Raw genomic sequence first — 13,195 nt, 5'->3', positions numbered from 1 at the left:
CCTTTGGAGAACAGGAAACGGGAAGGGCACTTGGCTGACCTCTGTAGATGAGAAACTGTAATTGCACTATAAGTGAAAGCCGGATTCTGCAAGTGACTGCAGCACCTGGGTTGTATAGATTTGGCTTTTGCTGTTTGGTTTTGAGAGCATCGTGGTACTCTGTGCATAATTGAGTCTGGCCTTGATCTTGAAGTCATCCTGCTTCATTCTCATGATTGCTTGGCATTACAGTGTGTCGTCATGGCCAACACAGAGTGTGCTGAAGAAAACTCTTCAGCTGGGGAAATGGCTCAGTGGGTAAAGAACTTCCATGCACATGTAAGGGCTGAGTCCAGAGCCCCAGGACCTAAGGAAGCCAGGCAGGGTAGCATGTCTCTGTGACCCAGTGCTGCTATGGCAAGATAGGGAGCAGAGACAGGAGAATGCTGGAAGCCCGAAGGTCACTCAACCTGGAGCGTACAGTGCAACAGCAGACAACAAAGAGGAAGGTAGAAACTTTACCATGTTGTTCTCTAACCCATAAACATGTGCTATGGCAGGTGTACTGCAACACACCTGCATGCACACACACCAAACAAAACCCCAAAACTAAGCATGTATCAGGGCTTTTTCTTCAGGGCCACCAACCAGCCCCCAAACCATAACATGGAGACTTAGTTACGAATGCTCAGCTTGGCTTAGGCTTATTTCTGGCTAGTTCTTTTAACATAAATTAGCATATTTCTCTTTATCTGCCTTTTGCCTTGAGAGTTTTTACCTTTCTTTCCTTCTGTATATCTTACTTAAACTGCTTCTTCTTCTGTCTGTCTGGCAGCTGCCTGGCTTCTGGCACTGGGCATCTCTCTCATTCTCCTTCTCCTCCTCTCAGGTCTAGATTTCTCCTCCTATTTATTCTCTCTGCTTGCCATTCACCTATCCTTTCTCTGTACCATTCACCTGTTTTTTAGACACCTTTATTAGCTGCCTTAGGCAGGAAAGGTGAAACAAATGTAGCATATCTTTACATAATTAAACAAAGACACCGTAAACAAAAGCAACACACCTTTACACAGTTAAAGTAATACTCTGCAGCATAAACAAATGTTAAGATAATATTCCACAATATACACAAACAAACAAAAACAGCTGTTAAGTACAAAGAGCCTGGACTTTTAAAGGAGTTACATCCTAAACATCTTTCAAGTCCGTTAAGACTGCTTTGTGATCTAGTTGTGGCAATGATACTGACTTAGAAGCCCATTGACAGAGCAACCTAGAAACAGCCAAAAGCAAAGCAGCTACCAGTGTGAATACATCATATCCTCCCCCAGTTGGTGGCTGGAGTCCTGACTGCACCCCCATTGGCGTTGTGAGACCACCTCCCCTCCCTGAGGGGCAGCAAATCTGCCTTTACATTTCCCCCCTAGAAATAGTTTATTGGGGAACTCTAGAAACAGCGAAAGGGAAGAGGACTCTGCAACAATATTAACATTTGACAGCCACACTGCAGATTCCACATAGCGGCTGCATTACCAGGGAGAGAGGCTGTGACTGGACTTGTACCATGGCAGCTAGTTCCTGCACTGCCACCATTCCTGCCAGGGCTCTGCTGGCCGTGGAGATCAGTGTGGCTATGATGTTTGAGAACAAATGCTTTTGTGTGAGCTCTTTGTGGGAGGTGGTTACAAACCAGATGTGGAACTTCAGCTTCTACATCTGCTTCCCACCACGAGGGCTTGTCAGGAGCCAGCATCTCCCCAGGGTACATGTGGCTTTGCTGTGCCAGTCCACTGTGCTGTTGGCCTCACCCCCGAGAGCCCAAGAGCAGCGCCGTTTCTAAAAGCAGTGTCCTCTCTTAGGCTGTAAAATGCCTACACTTGGGGTGAAGCCAGGAAGCATGTTAGAGATAACTGTCTGTTGAGTCTCAGGGATTGTGTCTGTGGGAATAAAACAAAATAAGATAAAATAAAAGCCAGTATTCGTTAGAAAACCAGTCCTTATTCCAGATGAGCAGTGTGCCTCTTAGGACCAGAGTAACTGCTACAGCAATAGGAGTGCATGCCCCTGATGCCTGCTGGCCAGGCACTGAAAACAAGTTCAGAGGCTGAGATGGCCCAGCTCCTACAGTGCTTGCTCCTTAGCACTGTATACAGATGCAGGCCCAGCCCAGCCCCTAGGAGGTAGAGACAGGAGAAAAGAAGGAAAGAGAGGGGTTCATAGTAGCATAGCTGACAAGCCCTCCTCTTAGCCACTTTGTAGGACTGTCTCAGAGGTTTCCATTTTCTCTCAAGAGGGAGGAGCCTGTCAGGGCCTGTGAAGACCTGTTGGCCCTCCATCAGCAACAAGCACAAAGGACAAAGAGATGAAGGAAAATTCAGGCCTCTGAGCGTGTCTTCCACTTTTATCATGTAAATGGAAAAATTGTCACCAAAAGAATCGCATGTATTTATTAAAAAACAAGCAGAGGAGCATCACAAAGTAGAATGAGGGTTTTGGTATTTTGTTTTTTAAAATTCCAATAATTACAAACCTAGGTAGGTTGCAGTTTAAATAAGAAATTTTGTCATATCTAATTCCAGCAGGGGGAGACAAACTCACACTGATTTTTCTGAAAAGAAAAAGGTAAGGAATGATTACTCTGTGTGTGTGTGTGTGTGTGTGTGTGTGTGTGTGTGAGAGAGAGAGAGAGAGAGAGAGAGAGAGAGAGAGAGAGAGAGAGAGAGAGAGAGAGAGAGAGAGAGAGAGAGAGGTGGAATGGAGACAGGCATACAGATAGACAGGAAAGAATGGTTGCACCGTGTGTGTGTGAGACAGGTCAGGGATTTGTAGACACACAGTCTGATCATGGGTCTTTTAGAAAAGGGTAGATGGCTCTACAGCAAATGAGACTTCCAAAGTAACGTGCCTGTGTGGTTTACTGTGGTGTTTTGCATTAGGAAAGAGAGGCTTGAATGTTAGAAAGCGTCCCTGGAGAGTAAGTTTGTCACAGCCAGTTGTATTGTGCAGCATTGACCCTTGGATTCTGGCAGGCATCCCCTAGTCTTTAATGTGAGTGTGTCATCAGGTCCATCAGAGTGCCGCACACCTGAGAGCCCAGCAGCCCGTGGGTGGCATGGGGATGAATGCCCTCTGCTTAGGTTGGGCAGTGACAGGCAGCATGCTGTGGTGACATCAGCAGCTCACATTTAGACAACAGCACATCACATCTTTGTTTGGTCTTTTGGAGCCTGTGTTCAGTGGTAACTGACCACACACTGGCATTGGCTGACCAAGGGAAAAAAAACCCCGAAAAAAGGTGGCCCATCCTCTGGAATGTCACTCCCCTTGCCAGGGCAGGAACTGGGACAACATAGTGCCAACCTGTGGACAGTTCCACACTTGGGCACAAGGACAGTCTAGAAACTTACATACTTGGCACGAGGTCTGGTGCAGCTGTCTACTCAGGGAAGCTGATTTTCAAGAAGCCTTTTCCCTACTACACAGGCAGACACTGCATGTGGCCTGCTGTCCTCCTCCAGAGACTTGTTCTTACAGCTAGGGAGACCCTGCCACTCACTGCTGCCTGTCCCTGCTTGTGATAGTTGCAGAGGACAGTAGCTTAGGATGCAAGGAGGCTGGAGAGCATAGACTCGGCCTGGAAAGGTGGGAAGAGGGGTAGCCTGCCTGTCTCTGGCCCTGAATGTCTGACCTGCACAGATGATTCTGGGAGTCGTCAGAGAGCTGCTGGCAGGATAGTTTTAGAATCTGGTGATTGACCCCCTAGTCAGTGGTGATTGCTTCATTAGGTGCTCGTGATGCCGCACGCCTAAGCAGCTCAGTGTCTGTCCGCTCCTTCTGCGGTGAGAGGCACTCTGGAAATGTGGCTCTCGAGCCAGCTTATGCAGACTCTTCACACCGTTCCCTTTAATATTAGGAAGCACACAATCCTTGTGGAAACAGTACCATAGTGTTTGCACATCTCCAAAACCCCACAGAAGACCTGGGCAGCTCTGACCCGCAGTCCCATTGACTCAGACAGAGCGCCTGACAGAAACAGTAAGGGAGAGAAGATCAAGTTTGGCTCAGGGTGTCAAAGGGCTTCAGTCCATCACTGTGTGGAAGGCATGGCAGAGTGGCCTTGTCTGTGGTAGCAGGAGTATGTGGCATAGCTATTCCTATGAATAGCCCAAGAAGAGGAGAGCTGGTCTAGAACCAGAGGCTGGGTCTAACCTTTAAAGACCTGCCCATAATAACTACTCCCAGACAAGCCCCACCTCTTGAGAGTTCCACAGCCTTTCACAACTGTTCCATCAGCTGGGGAAGAACTGTTCAAGGCATGAGCCTGTGGGCAACATTTCCCATTCAACTCATAATGCCCTGGGTGAGATTTGCCCCACAGGACTCTTCACATCATCAGGACAAGACTCTCAAGAGCAATGTAACCAGTGGTCACCAAAAGGCTGAGTGTAGGTTGCCACTGCTGTTTGTATTGGCTCTTGAAGCTGGGTCCTTCCTTATAGCCACTTTGTTGCTAAAGAAATCTTACACCTGAACGTCCCTTCTGCAGGAGGACACCATGGAGGTGGAGGAGTTCCTGAAGGAGGCTGCAGTGATGAAGGAGATCAAACATCCTAACCTGGTACAGCTGCTAGGTAAGCAAGCACGGACTCGGACTCAGAAGAAGGGCCGTGGGCATCTGGCTGTGAAGAGCTCTGGTGCAGGTGTCCGTGCACTGAGTGAGCGTTACTTCTTAATCCAAGAGAGCTTCGTGTTTGGGGTCTGTGGGGAGGTCAGAAGACAAGTCAGTTGGGGTCGCTCCTCCCATCTCCAATGGGTGCTGGGGGCAGACCTGTGTGGCGAGCGCTTTTACTCGCTGAGTCATCTCACCAGCTCAGAAGCCCTTCTTCAGTGCCAGACTTTCCTAGGGTTCCTACCCTTGGGAGCAGGGCTACATGCTGAAGCCCCCATGTCCTGTTGTCAGGGGTGTGTACCCGGGAGCCTCCGTTCTACATCATCACGGAGTTCATGACCTATGGTAACCTGCTGGACTACCTCAGAGAGTGTAACCGGCAAGAGGTGAGCGCTGTGGTGCTGCTCTACATGGCCACACAGATCTCCTCAGCCATGGAGTACCTGGAGAAGAAGAACTTCATCCACAGGTAGGGCTGGGCAGAGCCTCACCCCTGCTTCTCAACACCCAGCTGTGGAGTCTTGTCTCAGCTCCCAGCCTTGGTCCTGACGTAAGTGCTGCTTGCGGCAGGCGGGACTGAGGCCTTCAGACCCCAGGCCTGGGCCAGTGGAGCAGCTAATGCCAGGGAAAGAAGGGCTCATTTCTGAGCCATTTCGGACTTGGTGAATATTACATGAAGCTTGTAAAGGGTCTTCTTCCTTCCTAATAGCCACGGCTCCCTCTGGAACAATGCGTCCCAAGACCAGCATTCAGTAAGGCCTCTGCCTGGACACAGTGGAAGCCAGGGCGTAGGCCTAGTGTCAGTGTGTGGCTTTTCCTCCTTCTCTTTGTGTTTCATTGTTCACCTGCTGTCACTGGGTTTGGGGATGTTTCCATGGCTGTAGAATTCTATAGAATATGCAAGCCGGAACTAGGCATTTTTGCTGCTTTTAAAACCCGGAGTGTTTTGACCTTCAAGTGTGCCACAATTATCTGAGCTTGCATGCTTTGCTGCTGGAAGTGGCTTCCTAGCAGAGTGACAACCTGTGCAGGAGGGAGCCTGATGGACTTGGCCCGACTCCGTCATGCAAGATGTTCTCCATGCCACTGTGGTGACCTTTCCTACCCAATTAACTCAAGTGTGAAACCTCGACATGAGATTTCATAGCCAGGAATAAGTAGTGTGTGTGAAATGCTGGCAGCCCCTTGGAAGACAGATTTTTTTCTGCTCCACAAGAGCCCAATCCAAACGCTCCTGTCGCTCAGCAAAGTGAAGCCTCTGATGCTGCAAATTGAGATTTCCTGACTTCTGGCTTGCCTTGCATGACCAGCTCTGTTCCCCCTCCGTTCACACACTAAAATGCCTTACCAGAAATCCTATTAGGCACAACTCTTGTGTGTTTAATTTCTCTCTCATTGCTGATGATCAAGCTGCATCATGCAGCTGTCGCCATAAGCTGCCTGATCTTCTCATTCCTCGGTTCCTAGCTGCCTTGTGATTTCATGATTAACATCCATAAACCAAAGATTAGACCCCTTCTTCCCTAGAAGACTCAGGAGGTGAGAGGAGGTGGATTATACGGGAGAGTTTCTCAAACACATTTGGGTAGGCATCAGGAAGCAAGAGGAAAGTGAAGTAAAGAATGCAACAGACTCAGTTTTCATTTTCCTGCTGAGTACAGATAGGACAGGCAGAGACTAACTCATGTCAGTCTCTTTCAGTTGAGCATTGGGCTAGCTGTTCGCTGTGCTTGGCATGGGGCAGTAGCAGCACACACATATAGATAACATTTGTTATTCTTCAAGCATCAGAGGAAGCCCTTTGCATACTATCCATTATCACACACAGATGGCCATGGCAGGCCCTGTTACTGTCTTCATTTTAAGGGTGAGGTAGCTGAGTTCCAAGGTAATTAACATGCTCCAGGTCATGGGGCAGGACCTGTTGGCATTTCCACCCTGTCTGCTTGTGTTCCTGCTATTGAAGCCCGAATAGTATTTGCTAAGGGACTGTTGCACCCCAGCCAGGCATTTAAAAGTTCTAGGGACCACACTTGGTTTTCTCTGTGTCAGTGTTACATCATCTGTCAACAGTAGGGAAGCTGCAGAGTTGGCGGGGGCTCGGTGAGGAGCTCGTACAGTTGGCTTTTTTCCTTTTTCAGAGACCTTGCTGCTCGAAACTGCCTGGTTGGGGAAAACCATTTGGTGAAGGTGGCTGATTTTGGCCTAAGCAGGTTGATGACAGGGGACACCTACACGGCCCATGCTGGAGCCAAATTCCCCATCAAGTGGACTGCGCCCGAGAGCCTGGCCTACAACAAGTTCTCCATCAAGTCAGACGTCTGGGGTAAGGACCAGGCCCTGGGCAGTCCTTGATAGTGGGCGTCCCTCCTCTCTTCTCTACCTCCATCTCTCCTTCATCACTCCACCCTCTTTCTTGTTTGTTTCTGGCTTATTTTAAAACCCTCTTCCTGCTTTCTTTCAAAAATGAAGCAGCGGTGACATTTAGAGTAGCACCGCATTCGCGTCTCCGTTCCACATTAGCTAGCTGTAAGCCTGATGGTGCAGTGGCGCCTGGCAGAGCTCAGAGTCACCCTCCCACAGGAGAGCGGCTCACTTTGGTCTGGGCTGCAGTCAGCACTTCATGTAGAAGTACCACCTGGTATTTATTTTATTTTTAAAGATTTTTTTTTTGAGACAAGGTCTTTTTACATAACTTCAACTGTCTTAGAACTCATTTTGTAGACCAGGCTGGCCTCAAACTCAGGGTTCCACCTGCCTCTGCCTCCCGACTACTGGGATTAAAGGCATGCGCCACAGTGTCTGACTTAAAGAACTTTTCATGCTGAGGATGGCCAGAAAAGATGGAGTTGAGCAGTGAGCCCTATGTCCCACCCACTCCCTTGCCTTTTGTTACCTTAAAGCAAATCCCGGACATCATATTATTTTACATGTAAACACTTCAGTATTTGCTTCTTACAGATGACTCTTACAGCACAGCACACCCAGGCTTGACTGACTTCTGAATACTGTCAAATAGCCAGTGCTCACATTTCCAGTTAAACTATAAAAACCTTGTCTGTGTTTACAGTTTGGTGCGAGAGCCAGCATGGCTCACTCACTGCATTAGTTGATGGGTCCTGTGTGACTCTATTTCCCTGCTGTTGCTTTATTGATAAACTGTCACCTTTCCTTTAGATGTTTCCAGATTCTGGACTTTGCTTGTTGTGTCCCTGTGCTGTCATCTGTTCAGTGCCTCTGGCTTCAATCCTCTTAGAAAATTCTAAATCAGATCTGGGTAGCTGATGACATTTGGGTTGACTTTTCTTTCACTTAACGCATTAGAGGAGGAGGCATGCTCTTAGATCGGTTTATCCATAATGCTTGACTTTTCTCCCTCTAGTGTAGCAGTTCTCAACTGCTTGGGCAAACCCCTATCTCCAAAAATATTTACTTTACGATGAATAACAACAGTAAAATTAGTTATGAAGTATTAACAAAATAATTTTATGGTTGGGGTCACCACAACATGAGGAAACTGTATTAAAGGGTCACAGCATTAGGAAGGTTGAGAACCTCTGCTCTGGTGGGATGTGGTATACCAGCTCTAAATGACAAGAGCCAGGACTGGTGGTTCACTAGGGGCTGTCATGTGGTCATTCTCCAATTCCTTTGTTCCATATTCAGTTAGCCACAGAGTATAAAAGAAAAAACCTGGCAAGTGCTTGGTTGCCCGGTGGTAGAGCTGGTACAAAAATAGGTTCGTGTCATGGCTCCCACTTTACTAAGTACCCTGTAGTGATGGCGGTTGGATTTGCTAGTCTTCTGTGGTGTTACTATGAGCTCTTTGTTGACACACACTGATAGGTTTCAGGTCCTCCATTCTGGAAAGAGTGGAGCATCTCGTCTTTGGCCAGTGGGAACTCCTCCCTTGCCCTTTTGATAGTGTACCCTTGTAGTCTTTCTGATATGCATGCCCAGGTCTCTTCCTTGTCCCAGATCTGAGTCACCTGTTCTTCTAAGGACCCCTGGTACTGCTGGTGGGAAGAAGGACATCAAGACTTTGAGAGTTCACAAGATTTTTACAAGCCATTCAGAGCTGTGTGGCCTGACAGGCATGCGACACAGTCAGTCACACAGCTATGAGCAGAACATGGTATCTAACATCTAGCCCTTGTGCCACTTACCTGAGAGACCCAGGAGGTCACCTTTCCCCTTCTCTCCTTTCACGTGTTTTAGTTTAGTATGAGTAAACAGTTTTGTTCTGTCCTACCTTTCCTGGCTGTTGTCATGGGGAGCCTGGTAAATATCACTGATCAGACTGCTTTGCAGCTCTCTCCTGCACAGTGTGGAAAAGCCTTCTACATAATTTTCGTGTGTGTGTGTGTGTGTGTGTGTGTGTGTGTGTGTGTACTTTGGCACATGTAAATGTCAGAGGTGGAGTTACTTCTCTCCTTCCCCATTGTTGACTCTAGAATGGAAAGGCCTTCATGCTTGTGAGGCAGATGCTTTACCCACTGAGTCATCTCTGTGGCCAACCCCTCACATGCCCTGACGTCTTCTTCCTTCTTTCTTTCAGCATTTGGAGTGTTACTCTGGGAGATTGCTACCTATGGCATGTCACCTTACCCAGGAATTGACCTGTCACAGGTTTATGAGCTTCTGGAAAAAGACTACCGTATGGAGCGCCCTGAAGGCTGCCCGGAGAAGGTCTATGAACTCATGCGAGCATGTGAGCCTCCCCAGCCTGTTCAGAGGGTGCATGTGGGCCCTGAGGAAACTGCAGTGGTGCAGGTCTGCAGGAGGCTGTGGGCCCTGGGCACTGTTCCCATGTTCCCAAGCCACTCATGGAGTCTGACTTTTGGGTGCCTGCCAGTGCATTTACTTACAGATGCCATACGTATGAGTTGTTTTCGTTTGCCTTTCAGAGGGATATTTTTTTAGTTTGTTTCTTGTTTTGGATCAGAATCTCACTCTGTAGCCCTGGCTGACCTGGAACTCATAGTGACTCTCCTGCTTGGACCCTGAGTTTTAGGGTTAGGTATACACCACATGCACATGTTCTTTCATTTTTTAAGCATGAAAGGATGAGATGAATACCAAACCTGGATTCTTATTAGTAGGTAGATAGATCCCTGGGTCCTGCTTCCACACACCTGGCTATAAGATAGAACTCTAGTGGTGTTTATATGAGTGTGTGTGTGTGCATTTGTCTGCAGTGTGTGTCTACACATGGTCTTTTTTTTGTTTGTTTTTTTTTTGGTTTTTACGAGACAGGGTTTCTCTGTATTGTTTCGGAGGCTATCGGTCCAGCCCGGCCTCGAACTCACAGAGATCCACCTACCTCTGCCTCCTGAGTGCTGGGATTAAAGGCGTGCGCCACCACCATCCGGCCTCATCTGTCTTCTTGTGATGAGGTTTTGGCTGTTTTACACATTTGCTTTCATTACATTTTATTTGTTTGTTTATATTTTTGTTTATGGTGATGTACACTCCACAGCATACAGCTTGCAGGAGTTGGTTCTCTTTTTCTGCTATGTGGATCCCAGGGATCAAACTTGTTATCAGTCTTGGCAGCAAGTGCTATGTTGAGGATTCTGTGTTTGCTGTAAACAAGGCAAACTTAACCCTGATATTTCTAAAAGCTGGATTGTTGGTGCAAAGTTTGTTTTAGTTTTTCAAGACAGGGTTTCTCTGTGTAACAGCTCTGGCTGTCTCAGAACTTTGTCTGTAGATCAAGCTGGCCTTTAACTCTCAGAGATCCTCCTGCCTTTGCCTCCTGATTGATGGTATTAAAGGGATGCACCACCACCACCACCACTTCTTTTAAAATTCTTAGCATCTGTAATAGGACACAGTAGCATTTGGCAGTTTAATTTGCCGTGGCATCAGCAGTTAGCAGGCTTGAAGTGCCTCCGTCATGTCCAGACCATCCCTTGGATGGCTAGCCCTGGCCTGTTAGCAGTGCTTTCCCTGCTCTGACATGGTCTTCTCTGTCCAGGTTGGCAGTGGAATCCCTCTGACCGGCCCTCCTTTGCTGAAATCCACCAAGCCTTTGAAACCATGTTCCAGGAGTCCAGTATCTCAGATGGTAACGTACCTCCTGGGAGCATGCAGTGGGTTGAAATTTGGATTGGGGCTGGACAGGCCTTCAGTCATTCCTGTAAAAGTGCCCAGGCCAAGTGAGAGACGGAACTCTACACAGAGGCTGGCTCTGTGTCTCCGGAGTCATACAGAGTTCTAGAAAATGCTGTGCTATTTCTTCAGCATCTGTGTCCCTTTTCTCTAACTGCATAGACTTTAAGAACAAGAGAGTCCTGGAAACCAGAGACAGCTCAGTGACTAAGAGGACTCAGGCTCAGTCCCCAGCACCCAAATGGTGGTGGCTCATAATTCCAGTCCCAGGGGGTAAAACACCCTTACACACACACACACACACACACACACACACACACACACACACACACACACACAAGAATATGTATAAATTAGGAAAAGGAGAATCCCTTTCAAGACAGCACCTTTGCTGATGACTGCTGGATTGTATGTGTGTGACCCTTAGAGGTGGAGAAGGAGCTGGGGAAGCGGGGCATGAGAGGAGCTGCTGGCAGCGTGCTGCAGGCCCCAGAGCTGCCCACCAAGACCAGGACCTGCAGGAGAGCTGCTGAGCAGAAAGACGCACCTGACACCCCTGAGCTTCCCCACACGAAAGGCCTGGGAGAAAGCGGTACGTCCATGCCTTCTCACCCCGCAAGCCAGGGTAGGCGAGCAGAAAGTTCAGTGGAGCTGGCAGAGAACAGCAGACGCTCCTCAGTGGCCCAGCCCCAGGGAGGAGGATCCGCCCACCTCCTGCCCAGAGCTGCCATTCTCCCCCAGGGAGCCATTCAGCAGTTGCTTAGACAGGCACAAAACTGGATGCCAGCCAAGAAGCACACCAGCCTTTCCATGTGTTCTTCACAGTGCTGTGGGCATCTTCCAGGACATACATGGCAATAAACAATGTCCAGCCAAATAGAGCAGCCTGGGAGTCACCCAGTGTGGACTTGGTCCCTGGGACCAGGCTGGGGTCCCTGTAGTTCCTGGGGTGTCTTTTTGCACTCTTCTAGGCTCAGTGAGGGCAGTGCGGCTGGGTCAGGAGGTGGCGAGAGATGTCCAGGGACTGTACTGTGTACTGAGGACTGCTGGGCCAGTGTCTGGCGCCCCTGCAGACCCACTGAAGTCTGGTTTTGAGGGTGGTGCTTGAACTCACAAAGGCTCCAGGGGCTCCCAACTGGACTGATGGGCCGTGGGTCTGGTTGAGTGCAACCAGGCAAGACAAAGTTTGGTTCTCCTAGGGATTCATAAAGGGTATTTACTCAGTAGAATCCACAGTTATGTTTTTTTTTTTGTTTTGTTTTGTTTTTTTGTACAGTTGTATTTTTAAACCTATACTCATACTGATGAGAAGCTGAATGGTGAAACCCACACAGCACATAAAGTACTTTAGGGACTGTCCTGTCCAGGGTTACTATTGCTGAGATGAAACACCATGGCCAAAGAAACAGGGGAGAGAAGGGTTTATGTAGCTTTTGCTTACACATCACTGTCCATCATCAAAGGAAGTCGGACAGGAACTCACACAGGGCAGGATCCGAGGCAGGAGCTGATGCAGAGGCTATGGAGGGATGCTGCTTACTGGCTTGTTCAGCCTGCTTTCTTACAGTATCCAGGACCACCAGCCCAGGGATGGCCCCATCCATAGTGGACGGGTCCTCCCCCATCAACCGCTAATTAAGAAAATGACCTACAGACTTGCCTACAGCCCAATCTTATGGAGTCATTTTCTTTTCTGTTTTGGTTTTTCATGACAGGGTCTTTCTGTGTAGCCCTGGCTATCCTAGAACTCCCTCTGTAGATCAGAATGGCCTCAAACTCACAGAGATCCACCTGCCTCTGCCTCCCGAGTGCTGAGGTTCACTTCTGTTAGATGACTTCAGCCTGTGTCAAGCTGACATAAAACTGCCCAGCCTAGGGACAGTGCACACAAGCGCCAGTGTGTGTGTGTGGAAGTTTTCCTGAGGATGTGGTTCATTGGTTGTGCGGCGGGCTTGTCAGGACCTGAGTTCTAGTGTACACAGCCCACATCTGTAGCACCAGCTCTCCTGCAGAGAGACCCTCAGAAATACAGAACCAGCTAGCTTGGTGTACACAGCAAGGTTGGAAGGAAAGGCTAATACCTGAGGTTAACCCTCTGACCTCTACATGTATGCTATTGCATGTGCATGTACATATGTGTGCTTGGTTTTTTTTTTTTTTAAAGTCCAAATTGTAGAGCCACTGAATCATCTTCCTTACTCTTTTGGAGGCTGTGACACCTAGGCAGTCCCTTCGTCCCTGCTGGTTGTCATGCTGTTGGGTCATTGGCATGGGGCAGAGAGGCTGCCGTGGGAGCGTGTACTCAGGAAAAGCAGGTGACGAGCAGGCCTGTGTGTTTGTTCTTAGTGTCATGAGGGTTTTGGTAGGTCATCTCCTGTGAGCCAGAAGTGTCCCTAATATCTGTGCTCTGGGACCCAGTAGACTCTCTCCCAG

General features: G+C 48.5%; 1 protein-coding gene across 2 annotated transcripts in view; it reads left to right on the top strand.

Annotated features, from left to right (window-relative positions):
- Abl1 (ABL proto-oncogene 1, non-receptor tyrosine kinase) overlaps nucleotides 1-13,195 on the top strand; it is a 107,726-nt gene that overhangs the window by 90,725 nt on the left and 3,806 nt on the right. For both annotated transcript variants that reach the window (XM_005085519.4, XM_005085520.4), the window contains exons 5-10: nucleotides 4,526-4,610; nucleotides 4,940-5,117; nucleotides 6,790-6,974; nucleotides 9,207-9,359; nucleotides 10,629-10,718; nucleotides 11,190-11,354. In XM_005085519.4, the coding sequence (XP_005085576.1) occupies nucleotides 4,526-4,610; nucleotides 4,940-5,117; nucleotides 6,790-6,974; nucleotides 9,207-9,359; nucleotides 10,629-10,718; nucleotides 11,190-11,354 (856 nt within the window). The remainder of the gene's footprint in view (nucleotides 1-4,525; nucleotides 4,611-4,939; nucleotides 5,118-6,789; nucleotides 6,975-9,206; nucleotides 9,360-10,628; nucleotides 10,719-11,189; nucleotides 11,355-13,195) is intronic.

The sequence above is a fragment of the Mesocricetus auratus genome, unplaced genomic scaffold (genome assembly GCF_017639785.1).
Source record: "Mesocricetus auratus isolate SY011 unplaced genomic scaffold, BCM_Maur_2.0 Super-Scaffold_100004, whole genome shotgun sequence".
Lineage (NCBI taxonomy): Eukaryota > Metazoa > Chordata > Mammalia > Rodentia > Cricetidae > Mesocricetus > Mesocricetus auratus.
The sequence above is the reverse complement of the archived record's forward strand: the minus strand, read 5'-3'. Positions and strand labels throughout refer to the sequence as shown.